At 53.8% G+C, this 19666-nt stretch overlaps 8 protein-coding genes and 1 non-coding gene across 9 annotated transcripts; 6 read left to right on the top strand and 3 right to left on the bottom strand.

Annotated features, from left to right (window-relative positions):
* Positions 1-620: 620 nt before the first annotated feature.
* On the top strand, positions 621-1427 carry FA10DRAFT_267055 (Erg28-like protein; the record flags this gene model as incomplete). Its single annotated transcript, XM_025521762.1, has 5 exons — positions 621-627; positions 695-820; positions 883-973; positions 1043-1164; positions 1233-1427. The coding sequence occupies 5 exons, from the start codon at positions 621-623 to the stop codon at positions 1280-1282; spliced, it is 396 nt and encodes a 131-aa protein (XP_025377804.1). The 3' UTR covers positions 1283-1427.
* Positions 1356-2224, bottom strand: FA10DRAFT_229256 (V-snare-domain-containing protein; the record flags this gene model as incomplete). The annotated part of the gene is made up of 4 exons (XM_025518782.1): positions 1356-1563; positions 1615-1706; positions 1772-1972; positions 2024-2224. The coding sequence occupies 4 exons, from the start codon at positions 2222-2224 to the stop codon at positions 1356-1358; spliced, it is 702 nt and encodes a 233-aa protein (XP_025377803.1).
* Positions 2225-2368: 144 nt separating this feature from the next.
* FA10DRAFT_t27 lies at positions 2369-2494 on the top strand. The gene has a single exon. It is a non-coding gene; the product is annotated as a tRNA-Ile (tRNA).
* A 140-nt stretch (positions 2495-2634) lies between these two features.
* Positions 2635-4739, top strand: FA10DRAFT_118166 (hypothetical protein). The gene is made up of 3 exons (XM_025517910.1): positions 2635-2884; positions 2947-3280; positions 3336-4739. The coding sequence occupies exons 1-3, from the start codon at positions 2748-2750 to the stop codon at positions 4632-4634; spliced, it is 1770 nt and encodes a 589-aa protein (XP_025377802.1). The 5' UTR covers positions 2635-2747; the 3' UTR covers positions 4635-4739.
* Positions 4437-9977, bottom strand: FA10DRAFT_267052 (hypothetical protein). Its single transcript, XM_025521761.1, has 7 exons — positions 9591-9977; positions 9463-9475; positions 9351-9397; positions 9213-9268; positions 5717-9120; positions 5228-5642; positions 4437-5153 (listed from the first exon to the last, which is right to left on the bottom strand). The coding sequence occupies exons 1-7, from the start codon at positions 9936-9938 to the stop codon at positions 4838-4840; spliced, it is 4599 nt and encodes a 1532-aa protein (XP_025377801.1). The 5' UTR covers positions 9939-9977; the 3' UTR covers positions 4437-4837.
* Positions 9978-10057: 80 nt separating this feature from the next.
* On the top strand, positions 10058-13257 carry FA10DRAFT_118115 (PLP-dependent transferase). Its single transcript, XM_025517909.1, has one exon. It carries the CDS (start codon positions 10241-10243, stop codon positions 12914-12916), a length of 2676 nt encoding a protein of 891 aa, XP_025377800.1. The 5' UTR covers positions 10058-10240; the 3' UTR covers positions 12917-13257.
* Positions 13258-13631: 374 nt separating this feature from the next.
* On the top strand, positions 13632-15703 carry FA10DRAFT_267051 (cytochrome P450). Its single transcript, XM_025521760.1, has 5 exons — positions 13632-13906; positions 13982-14024; positions 14084-14281; positions 14354-14485; positions 14562-15703. Exons 1-5 carry the CDS (start codon positions 13679-13681, stop codon positions 15617-15619), a joined length of 1659 nt encoding a protein of 552 aa, XP_025377799.1. The 5' UTR covers positions 13632-13678; the 3' UTR covers positions 15620-15703.
* A 108-nt stretch (positions 15704-15811) lies between these two features.
* Positions 15812-17759, top strand: FA10DRAFT_252133 (WD40 repeat-like protein; the record flags this gene model as incomplete). Its single annotated transcript, XM_025519635.1, has 5 exons — positions 15812-15872; positions 15958-16174; positions 16244-16667; positions 16731-17052; positions 17089-17759. Exons 1-5 carry the CDS (start codon positions 15827-15829, stop codon positions 17757-17759), a joined length of 1680 nt encoding a protein of 559 aa, XP_025377798.1. The 5' UTR covers positions 15812-15826.
* A 91-nt stretch (positions 17760-17850) lies between these two features.
* On the bottom strand, positions 17851-18651 carry FA10DRAFT_286295 (hypothetical protein; the record flags this gene model as incomplete). The annotated part of the gene is made up of 1 exon (XM_025524065.1): positions 17851-18651. The coding sequence occupies one exon, from the start codon at positions 18649-18651 to the stop codon at positions 17851-17853; it is 801 nt and encodes a 266-aa protein (XP_025377797.1).
* Positions 18652-19666: the final 1015 nt, after the last annotated feature.

Genomic DNA, 19666 nt, shown 5'->3' with positions numbered 1-19666 from the left:
ATGCCCTTTTCGGTCAAAATGCCTCTCTGTTGTCACAAGGTCTCTTAACGATCTGTTACAAAAGCTTCGATCAAATATGCCGAGTCAAATTTGCAATCAAACTTTTCTGAGATAACTTTTCTCGCGAAAGTTACGTGTTGCGTCGCAAAATATGGTCTGAAAAGTGTGATTATAGACTTTAGCTCACAAAATTACTCGATGCGGATGCCTAATTCCATGTTTATGCGGACTACGGCGTCTCGCTCGTTTGGTTCATTTATAGCTAACGATGATTAGCATAGCTCACAGCTATTGGCGATTGGACTCCTTAGTCTCCCACAAGAGTAGCAAGGTGATCAAGAACGATGCAAAGAGCTTGTGGCTGTACGACGTATACACCTTGTGCACAAATTATGACCACACCTGTAGCATGGTTACCACCAGAGCTTTCTTGGCATTACGTCTTTGGCCAAAGGACGTACGAGATGTATCCACCCCTCAGACTGCGATGACAGGTAATGGGTCAAGAACTGTAGCAATGCAAGCGTTCCAGAAATTGTTCGACTTCAATGTTGCGAAAAAATAAAAGAAAGACGACACACTCAAGTAAGTCGCTTCATAGCTCACGACCACCTGTAGCCATGACCCGTGAGTTAACGAGACGATCTTTCTTTCAACGAAGTGCATTCTGAACAGGACCAATTCGGTGTCGGAGTACTTCCTCCGGGATATCTACCCAAGTGGCTGCTTCTTGTCGGTCTCACCGCCATTGGCAATGCCGGCGCGTGTCATCTTAGCACAGCTTCATCAAAGAAGGTTTACATTACTGGAGGTGCTCAAGGTATTTCTCTCGTCCTCGCTGAGAAGGTCAATCATGCTCACCAGGGTTGCTGGTGGTTTCAGTGACTCCGCTCGCATCCCGCCTTTTCGGGGTGTGGAATCTGACAAGTGGTGCACTTCGAGTCGTTTGCGCTTACAACATGAGCAACCCAGCGTGCGTGCTCGCTGGCTATATGAGACTTCATGCTTCAGAGTGCTCACGTTACCCCTTAACTTCCTCTAGACTCTTTTACATATGCCAGATGACATTCGCCACCGTCTTGCTTCACCTGCTGCTTGAAATCTTCATCTACAAGACAACCTCGCTCAACGCACCTGGTGTTCTCAGTCCCATCCTCGTCGCCAGTCAGTTAAGTGCTATTCTCACTGCACCCTTCTTCTTTGCTGACTTCTAAGGCTCGACCCATCGGCAGCAACAAGCCTCACAGCAATGTCTTTGCAGCATCGCTCCTATTTGTCGTAGTTCGTGTAGTAAGGACAGACAAAGCTGTCAATCACATGGGCTTCTGCACTCAAATCTTTCGCTTCAATTGTCGCTATCTCGTCGCGAACATGATGAACAGTACTGTACAAGTGCCAATGACGCAACCCATTATGATGCTATCTCTTCTCCTGCGCCGGCTTATAAGGCGAATGAGGTTGTTCAGGCCGGGGACTTGGCCTGCCGTTGAAGTGAGCCGTATTGAGATGTTCTGCAAGCTTGATTGCTGACTGGCAAGGTCGGCTCTAGTGGCGTACGCTTGTCTGCCGCGAAGGGGTGAGAAGTCGAACGGCCGGCGAAGAGGCATCACTTACTCGAGGGTACCATCTATCATCCGATGCGAATTATCGATGTGGCCTCGCTCGGCCAGAAGGGCGTCTGCGTCCGAAGCATATTGACTTTTGTACTTGCTGCCAGTCCGGGGTCAGGATTAGTGTCAGTATCTCATAGCCAGGCAAGCCGTGCACCGACGCACTCAATGTCAACCCGGACGTCACCCAAAAGAGCTTGCCGATCGAGGGTATGCCTGACAGCTGTCTTCGTCCTATGAAAATCTCTTTCGAAATCCGTTAAGACCTCTCGATGTCGCTGGACAGCATGCATCTGAGAGGCCGATGGTGGAGCGTTAGGGTCGATGAGCATCGCCGCCATTTTAGATACACTCGTCGACAGCTATTCTAATCAGCCTAAATGAGCTACGACGGGTGAGCAACAGAGACTCACATCATTTAGAAGCTCCTCGATCTCCTGTTCGAGCCTGTGGTCGTCTTGGCCTGACGGATCTTCGACGTCTTTCCCGGGCCACGCGGACGTAGACCCTCTGGACAACTCAGTAGCGAGTCTTGAGTATTCATTGAGCGCGGTATCGACACGAGCTTCAGCCGCCCTCGCCTGCCTCCTCTGATCGTCCCAGAACGACGACATCGGAACGAGTGAAGCACACCAGAGGTGCAACACCAGATCGAATAATACCTCCTCGGAAACGTGGCTATCGTAAGGACTCTTCCGGCTGGGGGCGACATCTAAACTATCATTAGATTGGGCAAAAACCCATGAAAAGCCGAAGCTACCCCGATAGCTTAGTCGGCAGAGCATAGTGCTTATACCTTTCGCATCTTCTTTTGCCGAAGAGCGGGTGTTTTCGTCGCCAATTTGGAGACGCTAGGGAGGCGAGTTCGATTCTCGCTCGGGGTAAAATGACAAGGCGACCTCTTGACGCCTTACTTTTGCACGTCCACCGCGTCCTTTTAAAGTGTTTGTTCGCGCGTATCTGAATGGCTTGTATCTTGCGCGCTTTTTTCGAAGTTGTGTTTGTTTATTTTGGCGCTGATTTTTGCACTTTCATTGTTACAGCGGCAACGAGCTTTGGCTTTGACGCATCACTCCGACTTGAGATAACGTGTCTCTGCAGTGTCCAAAAAGTTGGTAGAGCGCCTCCACTGCGTGAATGAAGCGTTCGAACATCTCGAGGGCGTGCGAGTCTTGTCGGAAACACAAGAAGAGGTGCGACGGTGCGATTCCCGTCTGCAGCCATTGCGCTCGGTATGGCTACAGATGTGTCGTTGCCTCGAACAGAGACAAGCGGTGCGTACGACAGTCGTCTTAAATTCTCCTTTCCGACTCTGACATGTGCTTTCATCATGCAGAAAGCCCGTGACTAAGAGTCATCATGAGGCTCTGCAAACGAGGATTGAGATGTTGGAGAGAGAGCTCGAAGCTGTTGGGCATAGACGACGGGAAAGGAGCGAAAAGCGAAGCATTCAGGGATCCGGCACTCCCAGCGTCGTCGATGAAATGGCACAAAACCTATGCGCGCAAACGATCCAGCGGAGAGGCTACCATGCTCGCAACAGCAGCAACCCTGATCTATCAGAAGATGTATATGCCCGCATACTGGCACTGCCCCGCCCTTTATTCGAGCATTTGCTTGGTCTCTCTTTCGACTATGGCTGCAGCTATGGACGGATTGTGCCAAGAAAGGTGAGCCAGTCGCCGAGCGCTCCTTTGGTCTGTCCTCTAAAGACAATTGCACCAGCACTTCTTCGAGTCGCTCGTGTCAAATCCTGGTATGGTGCGCAACGACCGAAGCTCGGTCTTTTCGCTAAGCGCCGTTCTTGCCATGGGGTGCTGCTATCTGGACGAGGCGACGCTGCTCAGCTTCAATTTTCACATCGATGGCCTCGAAGAAAGTCTCACTCGCAACCCGAAGGCAATGTCTCGTTTCTTCGCGGATCTCGCCAAGTCTCTCCTTGCCTACGAAGTCTCGCATCCCCTTTACAGCACTCTATCCGGCTTAAATTGTTTAGCTATTCGAGAGATCGGTATGGGCGACGAAGCGACTGGACTGGCCTTATTTGCTGTGGCCCGTCAGTTGGCTGACGATCTCGCCCTCATTTCCCTCGTTCGGAAGAGAGACCGAGACGATGAGGAAAGCTTTGAAAATGTTCACTCAAGCCTAACTCGAATTCCTCGACCGGAGCAACCTGGTTTTCTGTGCTACTGGAGCTTGACGACAATCGACATCGCATTTGCTATCGCACGGGGTACTCAGCCCCTTGGCGCGGCCAATTATGCTCGGGATTTATCGGAGGGTATGGATGTCCCTATCACCGTTCCATCGATCGACCTCAGCTTTCCGCGGAACGCCACGCTTGCATTTCGAGAGCTTTCAAAGCTCACAATGGTAGCCATCCCTGCCTTGGCAGATCTGTGCAACGAACAAATAAGCGATGAGGAGAAGTCGGTTCAGATCACAGCCTCGATCTTGCGGCTGGAAGAGTGGCATAACCAACTTGAGTCGCCTCTGAGAACCTTTTCGCATAGCCCCAGTCAGGCCAAGGATCCGCACATCCTCACGCTCTCCGCCACCTACTGGGCGCTGGTCATTCTCCTTCACCAGAAGCAGCCTTCATCACTACGGCGGCGCAGCGAGGCTTGCATCGCAATGGCCAATCTAGTCGCGATGCTCCGCACGACTTTGGGTCTCGAAAAGGCCCCTTCGCTGCTTGCACCCCTTCTGGCCGTCGCTTGCCTGGACGCCATTCAACTCCTCACAATCACCACTGCCTTTGCGAGTCCCACCCCAGGTACATCGAAGGCACAAGCAAACAGACCACACTCGGATCTGATGGACGAAGTGTCATCGGCGCTCGTCTCGCTGATTGCAGCTCTGCAAGGAATCTCGCGAACATGGCTACTTGCGGCAGACTTGAAATCGCGAATCGACGTCTACATCAAATGCCTCGATTTGGACCGTAGCATCGCTTTCAAGCCAAAGAGGCAATCGCATCAGAGCCACTTGTACAGCCGCGACCCATCCCAACGTGATGAGTAGGTGTACTTACCGTCAAAGAATTAGATTCCAATCTATAAAATCACCAAAATTTACGCGTTATCAACTTTGGCCTGAGCGCGATCGAAGAGTGACACCTAGAGGACAAGGAGACGCAACAAAAGTGGTCAAACATCCAGCGCGGGCGGCAGAAGATTTTTCTGCTCCATAGTATCGTACTGTACATCGACGTTTATGAAGAGAGGCTAGGAAATGCGAACGAAGAAATCTCGCTCGTTCTCGACTTTCGGCTTCACCATGGCCTGCTGGGCGAGAAGGTCGCCACAAGCTAGTCGGATCCTTTCCGGTGTTGCGGGAGCGTCCATATCAAAGTCAGCTTTTAGCAGACCGTGGTCAATACGCGCTGATCGGACGGCATCTTTGATGGCGAAAAAATGGAAGCATCCTAGCGTCAAGGGTGGCTCACCCACGCCTTTTGACCCTTGCACGGTACGTAGGTGATGCATTTTCCTCCCATGGCTGGCTTTCATGAAAGAAATGCGCATATCTGAAGGTGTGTCCCTGTAGACGTGGGCAATACCGGTGTTGTCGTCAGCAAAAATTGCCGAAGAAGCAGCCGTAAAGGAAACACGCACAAAAATGCAGGAATCTTGTAGTTGCCGGGACCTTTGGTCACCAAATCTCCATTTGGCTTCCATAGACTCTCCTCTATCGTGACAAGGCCCAGGCCTTGCGTAAAGGCGCCCTCGATTTGACCAACGTCGATGCCAGGATTGATGCTTCGAGCAATGTCCATACAGATGTCTGCCCTCACGACCCTATTGTCTCCGGTGGCCACATCAATCTCGGCTTCGGTGCAAACAACGCCTTGGGTCCAGTAGAAAAATGGCTCTCCCTCGCCCTTTTCCCAGTCCATGCCTTTGATCGGTGTTTTGTAGTGGCCGACGGCAGAGAGGTTAACACGGTCCATGTAAGCTTGGTGAGCCGCCTCGCGGAACGAGATGCCGGGTTTTCGGTACGGCTTCAACCGCTCCTTCAATTGCTCGCAGGCTGGCCAACAACGTTTGCCGTCAGCAAAGTGAACGCAAACAGTGTTAAGATATTGAAAAGGAGATGCTACTAACCATCTTTGACTGCAGCACCATTTAGATCGGATCCCACGGAGGCGGCCGTGGCTGACGTATTGGCAGTCTCGCGAGTGGAAGTTTGAGAAATGTGGATTGTGTCGTTGTCGACGCCCAATTCACTTGCTGCAACTTGGCTCACTTTGGAGTGAAGTCCTTGGCCCATCTCTACGCCAGCATGGCTAATCATGACAGAGCCGTCATGAGCGTATATGTGCACAAGACAACGGGCTTGGTTGAGAGTGAGAAATGTGTAGGAGAGCCCAAAGCGAGTGGCTTGAAGGGTAATCCCACGCTTCTTCCAGCGATTCTCCTTGTTGAAGATGTCAATCGCACGCCTGCGCCGATCAAAATCAGAGGAGCGCTTCAGCTCTTGCCACATTGTAGGGACATTCCAATCGACCAAAGGTTGCTTGTAGTGCGTCAGGTCTCCTTCGATGTTGAAGTTGAGCGCCCTGACGTCCTCGGGAAGCAAGCCAAGGGAGCGAGCCGCCTTAGTCAGAGCGTCCTCGACGATGAAAATACCCTGCGGCCCGCCAAAACCCCGGAATGCCGTGTTCGACACGGTGTGCGTTCGACACATCCAACCGCGAACACGGAGAGCGGGCCATCGGTAGCAGCCATCGATGTGAAACATCGCCCTTTCCAACACTGCTCTTGATAGATCCTGAGAGTGGCCTGCGTTGTTGTACACTTTCACGTCGAACTTTTTGAATTTGCCTGTCCTTGTCATCCCAATCCTCCACTCGCCCTTGAAAGGATGCCGTTGACCGTTGAACAGCATGTCCTCGTCACGGTCGAGTTGACAGCGAACAGGTCTACCCGAAACTTTGCTAGCGACGGCCATGACGGCCGCCAGGATAACGGAGCGAGTCTCTTTGCCTCCAAAGCCCCCGCCGATTCGCTTGACGCGTACATTGATGCGGCTCATGGGAATGCAGAGAGCCTCAGACACAAATGCCTGAGTCTCACTCGGATTCTGTGTGGAGCTCCAGACCTCCATGTCGTCTCCCTCCTTGGAGGGAACGATGAGGCAGGCGTTAGTTTCGAGGTAGAAGTGCGACTGGCCTCCCAAGCGAGTCGTCCCTTCGAGTACGTGCTCGCAATCGGACCAGTCGTCGAATTCCTCGTTAGTCGCCGTTTGGATCTTTGGTCGCGGTGGGAGAAAGCTCTCTGCACTTATAGCAGAGTCGATGTCCAGCACAGGAGGGCCTAGTCGTTCGTATTCGACCTTGACCATCCTGGCAGCTGCCTGTGCTAAGCGTTTCGTCTTTGCAAGAACGACGCCGATGACCATGCCGACAGCATCGGAGCGACTACCGGCGAAGAAGCGATCATCGAAGAGGAACGCATTACGGCCCCCCAGCTTCACCAAATCATTCTCCTCAACAAACCACAATGCTGGGCCGTTTGGCATTAGAGCTGGCGTAGCATCGATGCTGACAATCTTTGCATTGGCCGTCGTCGTCAAGACTAGTGCACCTACTAATTCACCCTCCTGGAGAGCAATATCGTCAACGTATTCTGCTGTGCCAGCGCATTGCTTGAGGGCGCTGAGGTGGGGCATCGATTCACCAGATCCGCCTTTGACCTTTACTTGCACCTGTTCGAAGTCTTGGCTCCCTCTTGTCACCGGTCGCACCAAAGCTGATCCGGAGAGCCCCTTGAAAGCGCTTGGCAGCGAACTTCTCACTTTCACTTCACTTTGAAGCTCTTCGGTGACCTCGGACCAAAATTTGGCGAAAAAGCTGAGCGCTAGCGCTTTGCGATAGGAAGCCATACCACCTGGGACACTAAGAGCGAGGTCAAAGTCCCTGGAGCCGAGCCGGTCGAGAGCACGATCCAGCAGTGTGTCATCGTTGAAGTTCGAACCGCGTACTTCTTCGGCCGTCTCCTTGGCCAGCACGGTTGTAGGAGCCATTCCTCCGTAAGCGAATCTGGCTTCTCTGACGGTCCAAGACTGTCCCAGGTCAGGCGGAACTGCCTCGACCTCCAGATAAAGGCAGCACGTCACGGTAGCAATGTCGTCATCGACACGCTTCGCCTGCTTGTATGCTCGCGTGAAGCGTCTTGTCTCTTGGGCATCATTTGGATCTGGCGGTGGTGGAAGAGAGACGACAATTCGGGTTATGACAGCTCCAGCTGGCAGAGCTGTCTTGCGATAGCCTCGAAAAAAGTTCGACATAGAAATTCTTCCTTCAAGACGCTCCAAGAAGGCGTCATCTTCGCCCAAGACATCATCCTCGCTGAGTTCTAGGGCGTCAATGTAACGCACTTCTGAGTTCAAGGCTAACCAAACGGGATTGAGATCGCTGATAGGTGAGGCTGTTGCGACGTTGCCGCCGACGCAAGCAACATTACGGATCTGTGTCGAGGCAAAGTGCGAGATGTTGGACATGATGGCGCGAAAGACCTGGAGACTGAATTGAACGGCAGCAGATCGATGAAGACTCCCTGAAAACTTCCGCGAGAGACTCTTGAGGGCGGCCGTAATATCATTGATGGGCAAGAGCGAGCCAATGGAGAGCTGCTCATCTGTGGATTCGAAGCGGCAAAGGCTGGGGATGTTGCCCGTGTAAATACTGACGCTGTACTCGCGGTGGCCAGATTTGACCTCGATCCGGCACTCCGAGTCACCTGAGCGAAGTTTGGCTGCAATTTGCCGAGAATTATAGAAGCGCAGCATGGTGACGAGAGACGAGAGCGTCGAGGGTCGGAGCCAGACGACGCTCTTTCTGCTCTCGTGTTGCTGCCGCAGGCTGTCCTCCGGGGCCACTTCTTCCTCCTCGCCATTGTTCAACCCCCAGGGCTGCGACGAAGACACGTCGACAAAACCCAAGTCCTGGTCGTCCCAAACAGAACGATTGCCGCCCTCTGCCCTATCGCGGGACCGAAGTAGCCACGCGGGGAAGATCGGTTCGTTGGCGCCATCGTATTCCATCAGGCCATCGGGCTCCTTTGACGCGATCCGAGCCCTTGCCAGCGAGAGAGACGAAGCGGGCAGCGGTGTGTTGGAAGATGCGAAGCCAGAGTCATGGCCGGAGGAAACGCTGGTCCTACTGCTGCTAGTATCGCTCCCCGACTCAACTGAGGCAGGTGGCGTCTTGCCGCCACTCGCACTGGCATCCTTTCTTTTGAAGCGACAGCAGTCTTCGCCTCGAGGGCAAGCACCTGCTGGCGAAGAACAGGAAAGCTGCTGCTGCTGCTGCTGGGAGTTGGCGGTGACGGCCTCGAGCCCATTGAAATACTCGTCATCATCGGCGGTCTCTGATGCTTTCGCAAATGTCTTCAGCGCGTCCAGGATCGGTCGGTAGCCCGTACACCTGCACAAATTCCCATCCATGCCTCGTTCGATGTCTCGTTCCGACAGTCCTCTTTTGCCGGCATTTCGCAAGGTTGCGTAGCTGTCCGACAACGCACTCCATCATGTCAGTGCCCAAAGACTCAAGTCTATGAAGGCCCACAAGTAAAGTGCTCCTCGGTCGGAAAGACTTACAAGGACATGATGATACCAGGGGTACAGAATCCGCACTGACTGCCAAAGAGAAAAGCCTACCCAAAGTGGTCATCAGCATGAATTCAGTAGCAAAAAAAGGGTCGCACCTGTGGCCTTGCCCAGACCTTTAACACTCACAAGTCTCTGCTGAATCGCGTGCGGGTGCCTTTCTGTGCCGATTCCCTCTGTGGATGATGGGGATCAGTGCGCGCTACTGTGGGGCTCAACGTCGATCCTGTTGCCAACTTACCGATGGTGATGACCTGTGACATAGGTGGTATCGGACATCGTCGAGACAGCCAGGTCAGTCAACTTTCCCTTACGACGCTACGCTGAAAATCGCTGGACGAAAGGTAATGGTCCTGTTTCTCTACTCACTTGGCATCCGTGCACGGCAATGAGTGGCATCAGACAGCTGTTGACAGCTCGGATGTCATACGGCAGCCCGTTGCCCAGGTCGTGTTCCTGTTCGCGTTGCAGCTGTGCCCTCGACTTTGGTCGAAGCACAACGACGGTGCAAGCGCCGCAGCCGCCTTCACCGCAGCCGAGCTTCGTACCTGTCAATCTGACGTGGTCTCGCAGATATTCGAGCAGAGTCGAATCCCAGGCGACGGTGGTGTCATGGGGTGAGACACTGATGCGCTGCCTGTTGACTTGAAATGACAGAGGCAGGAGAGAGACATGAGGTGGCAAGGGATGGCCATGCAGCTGGACCGCTGTTGCCATGGCTTGCTCTAGGAAAGCGAGACGGTGAGGAAGTGACAAGAGTTGGCACAATGCTGCTGCTGATGGTGGTCGCCGCGGTGTGCGGGTGCTGGTGTTGGTGCTGGTGTGTAGGGGCCACTCACTACAAACTCTAAAAATTAAAAGTTGGTATTGGTAGAGCGAGACGGGACCTCGGTCGAGAAGCCGGCGCCAATGATATCTTGTCGGATTCCAAGCAACTCGGCGGCTTTACCACTTGCACGCACACATCAACAAAAGGATACGAGCTGGACCGAGTGTATGGACACGACGATGACAAGATCATGGAAGCATATGGGCAACACATAGGCGAGGTGCGTCGCCGCGAATTTGCCTCGCAGCATCTCGACTCGTCCACCTTTCTCGACGCTGCCTCGCATCCTCCGGCGCCCCTGTCGGCCCTCGATGCCGTTCACCTTCACCTCACTCGCGAGGGTGGCCCCATCTCGAACCCGCACAGCGGCAGTCCCAGTGGAACGCGGACACGCCAGAGAATAGACGAGGTCCGTGAACTGGTCTGCCGGGAAATATTCGGCCTGGACCGCACGGGGGGCCCATGGCGTCCTCTCGACGGCATCGCGGACAGCAGCAACAACGAACGAGGCTGGGAACTGATCTTCACCAGTGGCGCCACTGCAAGTCTTGAGCTCGTGGCGAGGTCTTTCGACTTTGGATCAGGCGACGGCAAGGGCACTTTCGGCTATCTTGAAGAAGCCCACAGCAGCCTCGTCGGGCTCCGCGACATTGTCACGGGCGAGAGGAGCGACCGAGGCGCCAAGTGCGCACAGCCTCTCAAAGCTGACAGCGCACAGATCGAAGCCTTTATCAATGGCGCAGCCACCTCGTCGTCTCCCTCGCTGTTGGCGCTTCCCCTTCAGTGCAACGCCACTGGCAAACGCTTCAACGGTCTCGTTGCATCGTCACTGCTGCAGAGGAGGGGTGCCCATCCACCGAGACCCTACATCCTTCTCGATGCAGCATCCTACCTCTCTCCGTCGATGCGCCTGCCCATGCGTGAAAGCTTTAGCCACGATTCGCAAGACGAAAGCATGCCAGACTTTGTGGCATTCTCCTTTTACAAGCTCCTGGGTTCTCCCACCGGCCTCGGCGGCCTTCTGGTCAAGAGATCGTCGGCAGCCAGAGCTCTTCTTGCCAGCAATGGCAAACAGTATTTTGGTGGAGGCGCCGTCTCTGCCTTGATGGCATCGGCCGCCTGGAGAGAGCCGGCTAGGGAGTTGCATGCGGCCTTGGAAGATGGCACAGGTAATTTGCACGCCATTCTGTCGGTGCCCACGATGCTGCAGACACTCCGGTCTAGCTCACTCTTGGGCTCGTGGAGCGAGAGTGGAGCCTACGTCGATGACCTGACCAGGCATCTCTGGTCGTCGCTCAGCAGTCTCCGGCATGGCGACGGTAGCAGCGTGTGTCGAATGTACTCCCCAGCTCCTCGGGGCTGCGGTCACATACTCTCCTCACCACAATCATCACCCTCAACCGCCTCACTTTCCTCCACTCCCACATCATCAGCATCAGCATCAGCATCGCTGAATCAAGGACCGATTGTCCTCTTCAACGTCTGCCGTCCGGCCTCTGCTGTCCAAGACGACAATGCGCTATCTCAGTCGCTGCTTATCGACCCGAACGAAGTCGATAGGCTGGCGAGCGTTTCTGACATTCACCTGCGCTGCGGCCGCATGTGCAATGCCGGCGCGATCGCCAACGCCTTGGGGTTGGCCGAGAACGCTTTTCAGAAGCTCTGGCACCTTGGTGTTGGGTGTGGCATGGCGGGCTGGGTTCAAGGTGCGGGAGACTCCCAAGTCAGCTCGGCCTTGAGGGTCAGCGTCTGTGCCTGGAATACACGAGGCGACATCGACAGGCTCGTTGAATTTCTCCAGCGCTTCTTTGCCATTGATGGTTGCGCACCTACTAAAGTCGAGGACAACGAACAAGACGTGTACCTTTCCTGTGAGGATGACGACGAAGACGATGAACGAGGGTCGGCAAGCGAGACAGCCTCGCAACAGACCGACTCAACCAGTCAGACGTCGTCATTAGGACGGCAACGGAAAGAACACGAGCAAAGGTGCTTGAGGCTCTCGAGTGTCCATCTTTTTCCTATCAAATCGTGTGCGGGTCAGGTCATAGACATTCCCTGGCGGCTTAAGCCAACGGGGCTTGAGTACGATCGGCAATTCTGCGTGATTGACCTGACCAACGGCAGGGTCATGAGCCAAAAGCGGGTCAAGGCCTTGGCCAGAATTCGTCCCTCGATCGATCTGAGCTCAAGAACGATGACTGTCGAGTTCATAAGCCACGATGGCGTTTCAAGAGTGCCCTCGCCTATCCATGTGCACCTCGAAGAGGAAGACGGAGGGAAGGAACTGGATGTCGACTTCTGCGATGACGGCTCCATTGTTCGTCCGGTCCTCCTGAGCTGTCACGAGGTGCAAAGGCGTTTCTCTGAATTCCTTGGTCGTCGATGCACCCTAGCAAGGATGGATAGGAGTCGACTAAGGATGGATCGTCTGCCTCTGTTGCTTAGTAACGAATCGCCATTTCTCGTCATCAATCAACGGAGCGTCGAAGAAGTTTGCAAGTGGATCGAACAAGACGAAGGAATTTACATGGATCCCGAGAGAGTGGCGTTGTGCTTCAGGAGCAATTTCGTCATTGACGGCGGCCTCGACCAAGCTTTCGACGAAGACACCGCGAGACGCGTCGTCGTGGGAAGATCCATATTTGCCGTCATGGGCCCTTGTCGTCGCTGCGAGATGATTGCGCTAGATCAGGTCAACGGCAGACCAGTGCCTCAGGTCTTGAAAGCTGTGGCTTCCCATCGCAGGTATACAGGGGGGGCCCTAAGCGGGAGAATTCTTTTCGGAGCTCACTTGACCTGGATTCAGAAATCTTGCTCGCAGAGCGAATGGATCCAGGTCGGTATGCCGGTCTTTCTTCAATGAAATATGCAGAGCGATTGGGCAGCTACTTTCACGCAATCCGGTGACGGAATTGCTTCCTCTTTCCTCGTTGCATCACTTGAGCCCCTGAGAATCCAGCATGCGCCGCTGTGGTTCATAAATATGGTACCAACTACGCCGGTGTACGTGAGCGCGCAAAGCTGGAAAGCAAGACACAGCCAATCAAAGGGCGCATCCAGCTTGAATCTGGAAGCACACCTGTTGTTTCGATAAGATTGGAGCAAAGTTTGGACTGCTCACAACAATGTAAAAAATCACCGCGTGACAGTGAAAATGGAGCATCAATCTTCTCTCGAGTCCTTGTTGTGAGCATGTTATGAGCGTTCCGATTTTTGCTCCCGATACTGTCGATAGCATCGCTTCCTGTAAAAATGACACTACCACAGCTAGCGACTAATTTAATTTCCCCTCTGCTTGCCAAAGCGAAGCGAGAAGGTATTGGCCGATGCTTCTACCGTCGATGCGCATCTAAGCCAATCACGAGACACTGCACATCCAGGCTGGGGGATGACTCAGTGAACCAGAGGCGCGATCGCGCCGACGCGAACTCGGAGAATTAGTGCTGAGTCGGTTGAAAGCGAGCATCCCCGCATGCGCTCCATAAGTGGTGGTAGCTGTTCCTCGTTCGGGTTCGGGAAAAACGACTAGCTCAGTATATTTAGAGGGGGTGGAGGCGGTCAAAAAGGCTCGCGCTTCCTGCCTTCTTGACCACTTCTTTCCCTTCCTCAACCAACCTGAATCAACATGGACATCATCCGTACGAGCGCCTCTCATCTGTCGGAACATGCGACACTCTACGTCGGCGCTGTTTCGTCGCTCCTTCTTTATGCCGTGTACAAGGCAATTCTATACCCTCGCTTCTTTAGTCCGATGCGATCCTACCCCGGTCCACAGACACACTGGCTCTTTGGAAATGTCTTTGACATTCTGGGGAGCGAACCTGGGAGAAGCTATATGGAGTGGCACAAGCAGGTACGACCTTGAAAAGATTTGTGGCCTGCGCGTAGCCACATCTGGCAAGCTCACCGTTCTTTTGATCCGCAACAGTACGGCCCTGTCATCCGCACAATTGCTCCTTTCCCTGGCTACGGTAAGCTTTTTGAGAGCGTCTTTGTGCCATAACTCTTGCTGAATCGTTTGCAATGGCAGAAAATATCTCTTTCACCTCATATTCAGCGCTCAAGACGATTCTTGTGGATCGCGCTTACGACTTCCCCAAGCCATCCTATCTACGTGACCTTCTGGGAATCGCGGCTGGGTACGGGCTCTTGACACTCGAGGGGTCAGAGCACCAAGAGCTTCGCCGTTGGATGAATCCTGCTTTTCGGCTCAATTTTTTACACGAGCGTGAGGCCCACGGAAGAACGAAACAAAGAGAGGTTAAAGGCACTGACCACAACACCCCCGTCAAACGCACAGACTTCGATATTTACCACAAGCCCATCTCATCGCTCGTCGACATCGTCAGCAATGATATCAAGAGCAACGAGTCTAAAGATGGCAAGGTCTTCGAAGTGACAAAGCTCATCAACAGCTGTCTGATGGACATCAGTGAGTAGCGCGTATGCACCGGCCATCCCTGTCCTGCTTCTCATTCGCTATTCTTTTCTTCCTTGCTTCGCGACAGTCTGCCTAACCGCTTTTGGCTACGAATGTGACAGTCTCCACAACGAAGATCAGCCGCTTGCCAACGCATATCATTCGCTTGTCAACCTACAAAATCTTCCAAACTTGCTGACCTTTTTCGGAGTTGTCACATTACCTGGAGGTGCACGCATCGCAAAGTCGGCTGTACGATCGAGCTGGGTCGGGCCTCTGCTGACACGCCTCAACGACTTGACGGGAAATACCTTTTTGGGCCCAATCGCATCCTTCGTGCGGAATATGAGGCAGGTCAACGTCATATCGCAGCAACTCCTCAACGAGAAGCTGTCCGAGGCTCATCAACTTCAGAAGGCTGGCAACTCCCTCGACGGCGGCAAGATCGATGTGCTGAGCCTCATGGTGAAGGCCAGTCTTGACAAAGACAGCCCTTACAAGATGGACGGTGAGGCTCTTTCGAGCCAGATGCTTACATTCCTGGGGGCTGGCCACGAGACGACGGCAAGCGGAGCAGCTTGGGCCCTGTGGGAGCTTGCAAGCCATCGCTCGATTCAAGAAAAGCTCCGTAAAGAATGCCAGGAACTCATTGCAAGGAACTCGACGCCGGGCTATCAGGACATCAAGCACCTTCGCTACCTCAACAATTTTGTACAGGAAGTCATGCGCCTTCGACCACCGACGCCGCAGACCGCAAGGCAAGCAGCCAAGGACTCCATGGTGGACGGCGTATTTGTTCCCAAGGGTACTGGTGTCTTCATTGCCAGTCGCGTCGTCAATGAAGATGAGAAGATATGGGGAAGCGACGCCCACGAATTCAATCCAGATCGTTGGGACGCTCTGCCAGAAAAGTATGACTCTACATTCTCCATGCTTACCTTCATCGCTGGACCACACCATTGCATCGGCCGCAACATGGCTATCATGGAGCTCAAAGCTCTGCTCTGCGTTCTGGTCGCCAACTTTGATTTCACTCCCGCTCAGGCCACACCAAAGGAGACCAGCGCCATCACAATGAAGCCAGAGGGGGGCCTATACCTTCGCCTCAAGCGCCTCAATCCTGCCGATGTCCTCACACAGCAGTAAAGATTCCAAGTATCGACCGTTCTGATCCCTGTATATGACCAAAGCCTCCGAGCTCTTTATATAACGAATTCATTCACTCGTGACGATGGCAGTATTACAATCTACTGAAAAATAGACTAAGTCGATTTATTCAAAATCGTATTATCAACTTATTATTTCAAGACTGGGAAAGAGGTTGATATCCTTCTACTGAACCCATGGTCCAGCATGGCGTCGTCGCTGCCCGTCTCGGTGTTGGAGTACATAGCACCCTGTGAGCAGCCAGATCGATGGCCATGGGCTCTGTTTCCCGGACTTGCAATTGCCGTGCTGACGTGAGAGCTCTTTCCGATGCACAGGGCCTCTCTACGCACTCGCCTGGTCCTCGAGCCCCTCTAGTCCGGCTCTGGGGAAGTCGTCGACCCTTTCCGTGAACAGCAACACCACCTACGAGCCGTCACCTCCTCCTACAGCTTCCAGCGATATACCAGTGGATGCTAGATTGGCCATTGGAAGCTTTGTCGATGAGTACACCAATCGGATCCAGGTCTTGGGCGTTGGTCAAGATGAGACAGGGTGGGTCACGATGGCGAGAAGGAGCTGCGAGCTTCGTTGTGCTATTTTCTTCTGACTAGACGACAACAGAACGCCCTGCCTCAAAGTGGTAGCCGATGCCTCCCACCCCTACCCAGCCACTAGGATTGCATTTCAGCCCTCGTCCTTGAGTGGGGCTTCTTCATCGGCGTCGTCCTCGTCTGCTACCACCACAACAAACTCTCGCTATTCAAACCCATCGAGCAAGATGGCCAAACGTGCTTCTTGGGGAGCGTCACATGCTTCTACGTCTGGGTATGGTAGCGGAAGAGGCAGTTCGTCATCGGACAATGACGAATCGATGTCGACACCTAGATATCCAACACGGGAGTTACTGGCCACGACAGCCGACTGCCTCAGAGTGTGGGAGTGCGCTCACGATGAGGAAGAGGGGCCCAGATCGAGCTTCGTGGGCGCCTCCAATCCATCCTCTGGCTTACAATACAGCCTTCGAGAGAAGAGCGTCCTTGCGCACGTGAGTTCAAAGATGCTCTTTTCGTCCTTGGTACAGTGCTGATGAACCCCCCTTTTGTCGCAGTCAAAGAACACAACGTCTCCTCCTGCCCCACTGACGTCCTTTTCCTGGAACACGCCCTCGCCGAATCTGATAGTGACCTCGTCAATCGACACGACCTGCACCATTTGGGACTTACCATCTCGGACAGCCCTGACACAACTTATTGCTCACGACCGAGAGGTGTACGATGTCGACTGGTGCCCAGGCAGCGCCGACGTCTTTGCAAGCGTGGGAGCCGACGGCAGTGTCAGGGTATTTGATCTGCGGAGCCTTGAACACTCTACCATTATCTACGAGACAGGCAACCCAGGTGCGACCGCCAGCGCTAGCGGTGGGAATGGAGGTGCAGCGGCTGGGAGTGGCGGCGGCGGCGAAGGAGGAAGTCGACCAGACAGCGGATCCAGCAGCACAAAGAATGTGCCTGCAGCCCCGCTGCTTCGCATTGCTTTCAATCCTTGGGATGCGAATTACTTGGCAACATTCCATCTCGATTCCGACACGGTGCAGATTCTCGACGTACGGGCGCCAGGCTCACCAATACTAGAGCTGAGGGGCCACGCTGCCAGCGTCAATGCTGTCGCGTGGGGACCTCCAGGCAGCGGCGGCATGGGCGGCGCAACATCGAGTAAGGGCATGGTTTGCACAGCCGCCGACGACTGTCAGTGCCTAGTCTATGACCTGGCTAGCGCGACCTTGCGGAGCGCCTCGGCCCAGGGTCGAAGGTCACGGAACGGTGCAGGCCCAAGTCCCGCGCCCTCTTCAAGCAACAGCAGCTACATGGATGGCAGGAGCGCCACGCCAGCTCGGTTTGCAGAAGCTCCCATTCTGACATACGCTGCCCACGAGATGGTCAATAACGTGGCATGGCTTCGGGCCTCAACATCGACGATTTCACAGTCACCTTCGACGAACGCAAAAGGCAGTGTGGTGCAGGAATGGGATGATTACACCGCACGAGCAAGGCAAAAGCAGCAGTCCGGTAACAATGAGCCAGACGTCGACTGGCTCGCAATGGTAGCTGGCCAGTCCGTCAAGGCATTGCGGGTATGACTTTCCACATGGCGTCCACGTCGTCAAGCTCGTCATCGTCGATGATGTCCCATTGTAATTATAAAAATACACAAAATTGCAGGCTACATCCTCACGCCAAATTGAAGGAGTTGTTACCCTCAGTGAGTGCAAGGTCGAACTTTTCAAACAAGACAGCTTCTGAAGTATAACGTGGTAAGAAGAGGGTGTTTGTGCATGTTGATGACCGAGGAAGATCTTGGGGCCCTCCTCCCACAATCGAATCCCGTTCATCGAGGACAAAGATGGTGAAGTGAAATGCTTCCTCGTCCTTGGCGAGAATTGAGGTGCGGTGATTGGCTGTAATGAAGCGATAGAAGCCAAGGACGGACGTCGGTCCATCGAGTGAGGAAATGTAGTGCCAGAACCATTCGAGCAGCAGTGGCACAGTGTCGGGGTCGCCATCGTTTTCAACACGACAATGGCGACGCAATGTGGTTACGTCCAGCGGCAACTCTTCACCACGTATGAGCTGAACGAGTTCGTTGGCATTGAAGAGCTCGAAGCATCGCAATATATCGTTGGCACCCACAAGTACCGCCCGGAAACCACCATGGAAAGATTGCAGCGCGCTAAATGGCTCTTCGATGAGACGTTTTCTGATGAATGCGCTTACGAATTCTTCTCGATTGGACACGTCAACGACCATTTGGGTGCCTTTGACCTCGTCGTCCAAGTTCCAGCCCAAAGTTTCGTGGATGGGTCCATCAATTGACTCGTCCCATTCGAGGAGCTTTGAAAGTCCGCTGGCAAGACTCTGATCGACTTTGCCCATATCGACCAGTGTTGGTTGATAATGCGACAGTTCACGGACGGTCAGAATGGCGAAATAAAATGTGGGCAACGGGACGTCGATGACGACCTGGTGAAGCATGGCGAGAGCGAGGCAGGCTCCGAAGGTTTTTGCAGTCGATAGTCCGTCGTGAGACTGTTCTGAAAAAAGCGCTCGAGGTTCCCGAGCACACCTCTGCGTGATTTCCGCGGCAATGAGTAGCAACCATTCTTTTCGAAGCCCACCGGCGTCTTGACCTTCCTCGCCAACAAAAGATACGCGAACTCCAGACAGCGGCCTTGTCCAGCTTTGGGTCACTCGCTTGAGCTCAGAAGTCGTTGACTCAATTAGTCTCGTCCTCTCGATCCTTATGGTGGGCATGAGTTGCTGATCGTCTCTTCCTAGCCCGGCATACACGGCGTCGAACATATCTCGTTGTCTTCGATGTTGGTGACAATGATACAGCTCCGTCTGCAGCAGCCGGGCTTTGGAACGGACAGAGATGAGGCGCCTTGGATATGCGTCCAGGATTGCATCGATCGTCTTGAGAGGCGGCAGAGCGAGCAAGTGGGGTCCAGTTTCGTTGTACACCCGCTCTATTAACACGTCAATGGCAACGAGGGAAAAAGCCAAGGGATCAATTCTTGTATCGACGCTGTCTTTGGCTTCGATTTCGGCTTCGGCGAACAGATCCAAGAGGCCAAGAAGATCTCTGCAAGCCCTTTCGTCCTCTAGCAGCCGTTGATTGCAGATGCGCACCAGCCGTTCCACCGTGGGCTTGAAAGCACTGCATGGATACAGATCGGAGTCTCGAAGAAGATCGACAAGAGTCGACCTCGAAGAAGCAGCACACTTGAGAACGGCAATTGCGATTTCGTCGATTTCGTCTCGCACTAGGAGAAGTAAACGACATTCGAGTACGACCAAAAGGGAGGTGCAGCGCAGTACCTCCTCTTCTGGGCCTGCTGACGCACCTGCAGAGGCACGAACAAGGGTTCCATTGATGCTTGCCGACACGGCCCCTATCACGGCCTCTCTGTGCGCACCATCGAGCTTCTGGATCCTTGCTAAGCTCCGACGAATCTGGTCTAGGCACAGCTGCCTGCACGGCTCCGAC

This window comes from Acaromyces ingoldii, assembly GCF_003144295.1.
Source record: "Acaromyces ingoldii strain MCA 4198 unplaced genomic scaffold FA10scaffold_3, whole genome shotgun sequence".
Classification (NCBI taxonomy): domain Eukaryota; kingdom Fungi; phylum Basidiomycota; class Exobasidiomycetes; order Exobasidiales; family Cryptobasidiaceae; genus Acaromyces; species Acaromyces ingoldii.
This window is presented reverse-complemented; position numbering and strand designations above follow the sequence as displayed.

Bases quoted from the DNA above. Each gene is read 5' to 3' on its own strand.
- FA10DRAFT_118166 (XM_025517910.1), top strand. From the start codon at position 2,748: ATGAAGCGTTCGAACATCTCGAGGGCGTGCGAGTCTTGTCGGAAACAC. The intron at 2,885-2,946 runs GTGCGTACGACA...TTCATCATGCAG, and splicing joins GCCTCGAACAGAGACAAGCG to AAAGCCCGTGACTAAGAGTC. The intron at 3,281-3,335 runs GTGAGCCAGTCG...CAATTGCACCAG, and splicing joins GACGGATTGTGCCAAGAAAG to CACTTCTTCGAGTCGCTCGT.
- FA10DRAFT_267052 (XM_025521761.1), bottom strand. From the start codon at position 9,938: ATGGCAACAGCGGTCCAGCTGCATGGCCATCCCTTGCCACCTCATGTC. The intron at 9,269-9,350 runs GTGAGTGTTAAA...CACTTTGGGTAG, and splicing joins ACGCGATTCAGCAGAGACTT to GCTTTTCTCTTTGGCAGTCA. The intron at 5,643-5,716 runs GTTAGTAGCATC...GTTGTTGGCCAG, and splicing joins TGGTGCTGCAGTCAAAGATG to CCTGCGAGCAATTGAAGGAG.
- FA10DRAFT_118115 (XM_025517909.1), top strand. From the start codon at position 10,241: ATGGAAGCATATGGGCAACACATAGGCGAGGTGCGTCGCCGCGAATTT.
- FA10DRAFT_267051 (XM_025521760.1), top strand. From the start codon at position 13,679: ATGGACATCATCCGTACGAGCGCCTCTCATCTGTCGGAACATGCGACA. The intron at 13,907-13,981 runs GTACGACCTTGA...GATCCGCAACAG, and splicing joins ATATGGAGTGGCACAAGCAG to TACGGCCCTGTCATCCGCAC. The intron at 14,025-14,083 runs GTAAGCTTTTTG...TTGCAATGGCAG, and splicing joins TGCTCCTTTCCCTGGCTACG to AAAATATCTCTTTCACCTCA.